This window comes from Lolium perenne, chromosome 4, assembly GCF_019359855.2.
Source record: "Lolium perenne isolate Kyuss_39 chromosome 4, Kyuss_2.0, whole genome shotgun sequence".
In the NCBI taxonomy this organism is placed as follows: domain Eukaryota; kingdom Viridiplantae; phylum Streptophyta; class Magnoliopsida; order Poales; family Poaceae; genus Lolium; species Lolium perenne.
In genome coordinates, this window is record NC_067247.2 from 136,354,301 (window position 1) to 136,363,651 (window position 9,351).

General features: G+C 46.1%; 1 protein-coding gene across 1 annotated transcript; it reads left to right on the top strand.

Moving 5' to 3' along the window:
- Positions 1 to 7,456: 7,456 nt before the first annotated feature.
- Positions 7,457 to 9,007, top strand: LOC127293997 (F-box/kelch-repeat protein At2g44130-like). The gene has a single exon (XM_051323731.2). The coding sequence runs from the start codon at positions 7,529 to 7,531 to the stop codon at positions 8,621 to 8,623; it is 1,095 nt and encodes a 364-aa protein (XP_051179691.1). The 5' UTR covers positions 7,457 to 7,528; the 3' UTR covers positions 8,624 to 9,007.
- The last annotated feature ends 344 nt before the right edge of the window (positions 9,008 to 9,351 follow it).

Genomic DNA, 9,351 nt, shown 5'->3' on the forward strand with positions numbered 1-9,351 from the left:
TGACAGAACGTTACATGTCCATCTCTATAGAAGCTAACAATGGTTAGGAGCTAACAATGTCAACCATACATGCATATATGGAGGAGGTTATTGCATTTGGAGGAATCCCTCAGCCTTCGCTTGATGTGAGGACTAGTGCTAGACTGGGTGGCCAGCCTGGTGGGGATATGCTTCAAATGGAAAAAGCTATGAGAAATGCACAGTTGAGAGATGGGTCTTCGAGTATAGGTTATCCATATGGTGTCACATTGGGTCCAGTTGTGGGCTCTTCTGTCACCGGAGGGACAGCGGGATGCTATGGCTATTGGATGCACACGGCTCCAGATGGTATTTCGGGATATCTTGTCTGAAATTTGGCGGCACAATAGGCGGATACAGTGATGTGTAGTCCGTTTTCTTTTGTTTTCTTTCGCTGGTTGATTCTTGTATCAATTCTTGGCGATGCCTGAGGTGTTTTAACTTTGTACTATCATACATTTAATAAAGGCCGTGTGCATCATCATGATGCAGAAGCCGGGGTTTTATTCCCCATTTCGAAAAAAAAACATGCATATATGGTCGGTGGCTAGCTGTCATCTTATCGGTTCTCTGTATTCAACCCGGCACACCAAGTTATAATGTAGATTTTTCTTTGACATGTAGCTAGCTAGCCTCTCGTTGTCCGGTTGGCTAGGCAAGTGCAACTCTCCATCCTGACATCACTCTCGACGACAACGAAGACGACGAGCTAACCTGTGGATGAATCGATCGGTACGAGGCGGGGCGCCTAAACCACACACGTATCGCCTGCAATGGATAGCTCTACTCCTTGCTCATCTTCTTCTTCTCGCGCACACAACTAGCTATATATGATCCGGATGTCGCTTCACCGGAACCCGCGGTATAAGCTAGCGGATATATGCAGTCTATTAATTAAGAGAAATGTCTTCAAAAATTAAACTGACAACTCATGGTCAAGACTAGTGCAGTGTTTTGGATCAAAAGTCATGATCAGGACTAGTGCGGCGGTGTTTTGGATCCTGAGCTTACTCAAAGCTCACGGCGCCCAAAACCGTGCTTTCTATAACTAAGAAACTCATAGTTTCAAGGTGTTGAATATAAATATATTGTGTAGCCTTTCTTCCATCAGTTTAAACTTTTGGAACAATTGACTAGTGCATGAATTCGACATGGTATCCGAGCAGCTTCCTCCTTGACATCGAGACATATCACCCGAAAAAAAAAAAAAATCCCCCAGTGGTCTTGCCACGCAAAACCCAAACCCACAAACTCGCCACGATCAGCCGCCGCCTTCAACAACCGCGCCGTGGTCTCCCGTGATCTACTACCGGAAAAACCATAGATATTGTGATCCAGTGATCCGCCGCCGCGTTCAACAACCTGGTCGTGGTCTCCCATGATCCACCACCGGCAATACCAAACAAAACCATGGTACCACGGTCCATTGATCCACCGCCGCCTTCAACAACCTGACCGTGGTATCCCGTGATCCACCACCGACAAAACTAAACAAAACCATGCATATCGGGATCCATTGGTCCACCGCCGCCCCAAAAAAATCCAAACATGGTCAAAACCATGGAGATTGAGGATGAAGACAAGAAGAAGATCAAAATTCCAAACATGCCCTATGCGACCTGGCTTGCTCGAGTTTACCCTCTGATGGGATACCTGACAAAGTCGATGAATCAAGAGATTATGGCTCAGATAAACAGACTTGAGTGCTATTTTGAGTTTTGGCCTACGGTGGAGGACATGTTCTCCTCGCAGTCTTCATTCTGGACCCCTGCAAGAACAATATGTCCAAAGACATCAAGGGTGAGCATAGCCAAGACAAAAGAAATGAAAAATGGATAAATAACCAACCTGAAGTTGGGTGGTTAGCCAGCCCACCAGAGTTTAAACCCCAGGTTTGATATATGTGTGTCTCATAAAGGTGCAATATTCTTTCAGTAGGAGGCGACGTTCCCGTTGACAGCGAGGCGCCTGTGGTGACTTCGTCAATTTCAGGATCCGATCCGCCGGCTCAGTCTTCCAAAGGTGCTCATAGGGTTAGGATGTGCATTCATATGGGTAAGTTTATGCGCGTGTATGTGAGCGTCCGCGTTTGTACTGTGTTTCTAAAAAAAAGACACTCGTCACTGTGATAAAACACCCGCAACAACAGCACTCCATCCACAACCTAAGACAACACCCGGACTACAAAAGAGATTCATCAAAAGCAACACCTTTAATAAGGAAATAATGCACAAGCGTTGCGTCGCCCGATCGAATATCTTTGGTTTTCACCCTCTAGAAAGTCCAACTTCACAAAACAATGCTTTTAGCAAGACCACTATTAGGTACAACCAATAATGACCATACCTTGTAAGTTCACCCTGAAAATCGCTATCGGATACTCGAATAGAACCACCAAAAATGCAATCCACCAATCTGACCACCCCTCTTGCCAAGTCCACTATTACAAGTCATCAAACACTCGACACATAGGAAGAACCGGTGTAGCAAGTCTTTATCGCAAGTAATACACCTCTATGTCATTGCAAACCTCCGATCGCAGTCAGAATGACTTTCTCCGCCTCTATCAGTATCATGAAAATGTAAATTTTCCTAGCACTTATAAAGCTTAAACCTTATAGTTTACTCGTTGAGATCGGTTCACTCTATAGAAGTTCTTATTTTTGGAAATAAAATGTGATTTTTTCTCAGAGCAACGAGAAAAGGGTTAAAGCTTTCTTGTATAACGCAGTACGTGCTCTCCCCGAAACGATCCGAGTGGCCATATAGGCAGATCCGAGAGAGAAAGCATCCTTTACCAGCTTAACAAGCTAGTGCTCCTGGAATCAATAACACAAAGTGTTCTGGCCAAATCGACAACTTATCTCCCCAAGAGGATAAAGGTTCTAGAAGCACAGCCGTGCCCTGATCATGTCCTTTGTGTGGCGAAGCGTCAAGTGAGCATGCAGTGCAGCATCAGTGCTCACTCAGCCCCCTCCAGATCTAGCCGAACTGCTGCCCACCAAACTGGGCCCACGGTATACAAAAGTACGCCGTCTGTTTGCTGGAACCAAAAGGCCAAATTAAGCTGTGGATGATTGACGGCGCCATCCATGATCGGTGGGCTGGTCGGCTGGGATTCCCGCTCCAGCTAGCTCAAGATGATAGGTTCAAAAAATAAGATGATGGCGACTGGTCTCCCTCCGCCTCACATGATGAGCAGATGAACCGCACTTCACTTCTTCTTATCTTGTTTGGCTCCCTTGCCTTGCTTCTATTCTTATCATGATGGAGTCATGATACCACCTTCCCGACCATGCCTTCTCAAACTCACAATTAATCACCAAATGCTTTTCTACTCACTTCGATTGGGTTTATAGGCCATGCGTGTATCCCTATGTTGTCAACTTGAGACAAGCACGATCACCATGCTGATCCAGGCACAAAATTAAAGGTTCATTCTTTATCGAAAAAATTAAAGGTTCATTGTCATGGATGCCATTGATATGATCCAAAGTTCACCGTCATGGACCAGATCATTTTCCTTTTCATTGTGCGTGGAAAGTTGGGTGCGCGTATGTCGTTTTGTCTGCGATGATTCTCCGAGTGAGAGCAACATGCAAGTTGGAAAAGAAAATGCACTCCCCCGAATAGAACCTCGGTTAAACTGTATGTGCCGTATCTAGGTAAATCTGACACAGTTAATATGAAACGGAGGAAGTGGTTTTCTACATGAGAAGACAGAACACTGGATTGAAAATTGCAGCGAGACAAGTGAAGATCACCATCCTATCGAGGCAAAAAGGCTCGTTGTCATGGACCGGATCGTTTTTTTACTTTTCCTTGTGCGTGGAAAGTTGGGCGCTTGTATGTCGTCTTGTCCGTGATTCTCTGGGTGAGAGGAGAGCAACACATGCAAGTTGGGAAAAATAAAATGCACTCGCGGCAGCCACATCTTGTCAAAGGTAGAGATAAGATTTACTTGCCCGTTTGTTCTGTTATTGTCGTTGTTATCTGGGAGATGCCGATGCATCATTCATTTGTTACCCCCAAGCTTTTTGATTTTTCATCGGCCGCTGCCATGTGGCCTCTTTGGTCACAGAGGAAGAAGAAGGCTGAAATCGGAGAAACAAACCAGGTGCTCCGTCGGGAACATGCTATGCTGAATCAGAGTAAACAAGTAAACAACGGCGGGTGTCTACCGCCGGTTGCCGCCACCTCGCCTTCATCCGTCGTCGCCGCAGTTGTATTCCCCCACGGTCGCATGCACTTCCCTGAACCACGGTCCCTCTGGCCTGTCCAAACGACTTCTCCAGTTGACCCGCGCCGCCAGATTCACGGCGTGGTGCCGACCGTATTTAGGACCGCCCATCTCTATCTCTCTTGCAACATGGCCTTCTGGATTGCTGAATAAGTAAATTGAACTAGTCTAAAATCAGCGGTGCTTATCAAGATGGAAGCAACTTGGGCAAGGGTTTTTTCCCTTCAGCTTCTGGGGGCGCTCGTCCAGCCAAAACCTTCCCTTTAGCTGCGGGTTTGTATGTCGACTTTTCAGTTTTTTTTTTTTTTTTTGGGTTCTTGGTTTCCTGGATTTACCATTTTTCCAAGGAACTAGTATTACTTTTCTAGCAAAACAAGATGCATTTGAGGAGAACTGCTCACAAATCTTATATAATCAAATACACCATGTGCACTAGAAGAAAGTTCGTTTGGTGTCTCTCATTATGCTCACCTTATACATGGTAAATATGGAACGAGAGGAACGTTATAGTTTTCCACAACACTTTCACCATGCATACCTTCGTTATGGCAAAGATCAAAGTGGAGATGTCCTTCTGGAACATCGGGTGAGCAAAACTTTTGGGATCACTCATGCCTGGAGAGTGCGCTTTAGTTTTCGAGCATCCTTTTGATCTCTTGCTTGAACGTTTGCTCTCTTGTATGGTGTCGCTTTAAAACTCTTTCTTAACTAATGAGACCAGGCAAAGTTTTTTACTTCCGTTTAAAAAAAAGTGCCAAGCCAGCCGTTGGATAGTGCCCCAACCCGTGTTACTTTTGGACTGTCCATATATTCACATAAAAATGAAAGGAGATTCATTGGCTGGATTGCATATTTGTCAAAGATGGCATTCACCATAGCATTTGTTGTGGGCTTCTATATAAAGAAAATCCAATTGGTCACTTGGGAAATGTTTCATAATTTGGACGCGGGTTGAGAAGGTATGCACTCACTATTTTCAGTTTTTTTTTTTAAAATACACATGCATGTTGCCTCCAACGAAAATTGCTTGCTTGCTTCCTTCGACACCGTTCTCTCTTGATCTCTTCATCCTCCGGATGTCAACGGTGAAGACACACCCGTTCCTAATAGTTGAAATGGTAACCTTTTACTTTTGTTTGTCTATAAATTTTACCGAAATGTCAGCATTCTTTTTTACGAAATTTAAACTAGTCCAAAAGGGTAGGAGCCCTTGTTGAAATTTCTGCAAAGGAAGATTGGTACCCTGTTCAGCAGGGTGTGCCATTGTGGCCCTCCCCACTAGGTTGTTCCTACATATTACCAAATAGGACAAAAATGATTTAATTTCTAGAATAAAAATGTTGTCTTACCGATGTTAAAGCCAACATTTTGTGAGGCAACATGATAGCAACAAGATACATTTGAGATTATGCGGCAGTTCTCAATTTCCCAAGTCCTTGAAATGGACTTATAACCATGGTGCCTAATAGTATGATCAAAATCTGGCATGGTAGTGGCATGCCAAATTTGCAATCACCACTTTGGATGCCTTTATGTTTGCTTATCTATCAATTGCATGAAACCAAGCTTCAATTACTAGCCATTATGATTGGATTGACAGTATCACGGTGGAACTTCACGTTGATTTCACTTGGGAACCCTTTATCATTCTGAATTGAACAACTACAAGATGTGATAAATACGAGTAATTCCTCGAGTGGTTATACAATATAACAATAATATACATAACCTAGCATATCTTGTAGTTTTTGTGCCCGTAGGGCACGAAATGCATCTAGAACATCAGTGTTCCCATAGTTGGACTTGCATGCACAATGAAGTACTTGTTGCGGTTGGATACCACTTTATGACCGCAAATGATGTGGTAGTGAGTACTGACATGTACGATTTGACATCAAAGGCGTAGATGTCCATATCATCAAAGTCTAGCGAGTGAGTGGCATGGAAGTGATGTATCGGTTTTGACATCACTTCTTTTGATGCCTTTTATGTTTGCTTCTAGCAATTCGATGATATCGCGGTGGCATACTAAACCATGTATCTATCACTAGCCTTTATGATTTGCATCTAGTGTCGCGTGAAACTTGCATAAGTTTCACTTAGAATGTTTTATAATATTTGAATCAGGTAGCTGCATTACGTGACAATTGTGATTAAAACATTATGTCGCTATACAATAGTGTGTTAAATCTACCATATATTTCACTTTGGATGCCCGTTAAGAAAGAAATGCACAAATAATGCAATATTATGAGTTAATGGCTCGACTGGCATGTGCAATGATGCATTGCTTCAAGTTTGGTTGTTTGTTTGTGTGCAAAACATCGATATGCCAATTATGATGCATTGTATAGATGACAAGTAAAGTGATAAGTATCACTTCAATATACAGTATAGTAGTAAAATCTTGCAATTATATGTTTCTTACGGATCATGAGACATAGCTTATGCTTTTATTATTAAAAAAACCCACCGTAAGCACGTGTTCTTAACCCCATAATAAGGTGGCAACCCACAATAACATATCCCTTGGTAGCAATCAATATTGGGTCGATGTACTACTAAGGCAATTTAAATGGATAGTTCTACCCACTAACATACACCGGCACCTCATATGGTGTTATTGATGAACTCGAGCAAATTATTTCAATGATTGTTCGATGTTTCCTGATGCTGAAATGGTAGGCAAACAGATCTAGAAACAACCTTTTCCAAAACAAATTGGTTTTGGTTTCCCCGTGAAAACAAAGGGTATGACTCTTTTTCAGTCGATTAGGAACTATATTCATCCTCAGTCAGATGATGTCATCAAATTTCGGTTGCAAATCATGTTGCAAATCATGATTAGTACAAATCACGGTGTAAATTAAATGGTGTAAAATTTAACTGAACACGAAGTTAATAACAAATGCGAGTATGTTTTTAGTTGTATATGACCCCTCTCACTTTATAGCACCTTAAGAAAAGTAAGACTTTGAGTCTTCTATTTAGCAAAAAAAAAAACAAAAAAAAAAACATAACACCCATGGTTTACAATTCCTATCAATATCAACTTTTGTGTCCAGCCTGAGAACACAAGATAAAATTTTACTACCAATCTCATCGTGGTTTTGTTGTAATAGACAATCACATGTAGCTTTTTATTATTATCATCAAGTTGTTACATTTTATATTTGCTTAGCCTTCCTCTCTATTTAAGCCGAGGCAGAGGAGGTGAGTGAGCCATCCGTATCGAGAAGCAAAGCATCAATCTCTCGAAAGAAAGTGAAAATGAGGAACTCAAAGAGCCGTGTGGAAGAGTGCATGGTCGAGCACATCGAGCTCATCCCGGGGATGCCGGACGACATCGCCGTCGACTGCCTGGCGCGCGTCCCGCACGACGCCTTCCGCTCCATGCGGCGGGTGTGCCGAGGGTGGAAGAGCGCCGCCGCGGCGCCGGAGTTCGCCATGGCGCGCGCCGAGGCCGGCGCGAACGAGGATCTGGTGTACCTCCTGCAGTTCGGCAGCCCGGCCGCCGGGGACGACGCCCCCAAGGACGACTCTTCGGCCTACGGGGTGGCCGTTTACAACGTCACCACCGGCGAGTGGCACCGCGAGCGCGCGGCGCCGCCGATGCCGATGTTCGCGCAGTGCGCGGCCGTGGGCACCCGCCTGGCGGTGATGGGCGGCTGGGACTCGAAGACCTTCGAGCCCGTGGCGGACGTCCACGTTCTTGACGCTGCCACAGGCGTGTGGCACAAGGGCACGCCGATGCGGTCGGCGCGGTCCTTCTTCGCGTGCGCCGAGGCGGGTGGCAAGATCTATGTGGCCGGCGGCCACGACAAGCTCAAGAACGCGCTCAAAACCGCAGAGGCGTACAACGTGGAGGCCGATGGCTGGGACCCGCTGCCGGACATGTCGGAGGAGCGCGACGAGTGCGACGGCATGGCCACCGTCGCCGGCGACAAGTTCATGGCCGTGAGCGGGTACCGCACGGGCCGGCAGGGCGGGTTCGAGCGCGACGCGGAGTGGTTCGACCCGGCGACCGGCGAGTGGCGCCGCTTGGAGCGCGTGCGCGCCCCGCCGTCGGCGGCGCACGTGGTGGTGCGCGGCCGGGTGTGGTGCATCGAGGGCACGGCCATGATGGAGTGGCGCGGGGAGCGCCGAGGCTGGATCGAGGTGGGGCCCTACCCTCCGGGGCTCAAGGCCGGCACTGCGCGGGCGGTGGCCGTCGGAGGGGGCGAGCGGGTGGTGGTCACCGGCGCCATCGAGTCCGGCGGGCACGCGCTCTGGGTGTTCGATGTTAAGTCCAAAAACTGGACCGTGGTGCCCCCTCCGCCGGAGTTTGCCGGCTTCGTCTTCTCCATGGCTTCTGTACGCGTGTGATGCTGAGGAATGTGTAAACATCGGATGGATTTCTCCACACATGACCTTGTCCTCGCTGATCCTGAAGGAAAGCCATGACTTTGTCGACCGACGTCGTCTGCCCACCACAATCCGCCCCAGCCGGCGGCCGCACATGGAGATGGGGGAGCAACGAGCATCAACCATGGTTGGGTGCCAGGTGCGTCCGCCGCGTCGCTTCTGTGCCATTGGTGGACACACTTGTCTATCGCGTTTTGGTGTGAAGTACACTTCACAAATCAAAAACTGAAGAAGATGTGCACCTGCGCCATTGAACAGAATCCCGTCTTTTCTTAGGGAGAAACATTGTTGCGCACGTACAGGTTATCACAACAGCATTTCAATAAATAATTCTCTTGCAATAAACCCAGCTACATATTTGTTTGTCGGGTGTAATCAGTGGGTCCTTGTGTTTTCTGAAATGAGGATAGGCTGCTCTTATGCACCCATCTGGATTAGGTGTATCAACGAATAGGATAATTTTCGCGTCGAACTCGGTCATGAATCCGTATTAAGGTATCCATATCCGATATCATCAAAATGCCTTTATTAAAAGAAGACATATTACGGATGGACTGTTGTCCTTACATGAATTGATGCATCATCCTCATGTTAAGAATCAAGTTTGAGACATTCTCAAGATTAAGGATTTCTTGATTGACTGCCGCGGAGCAAGAGGGTTTTCTGAGCAATGGTGCTCTTGATCTTTC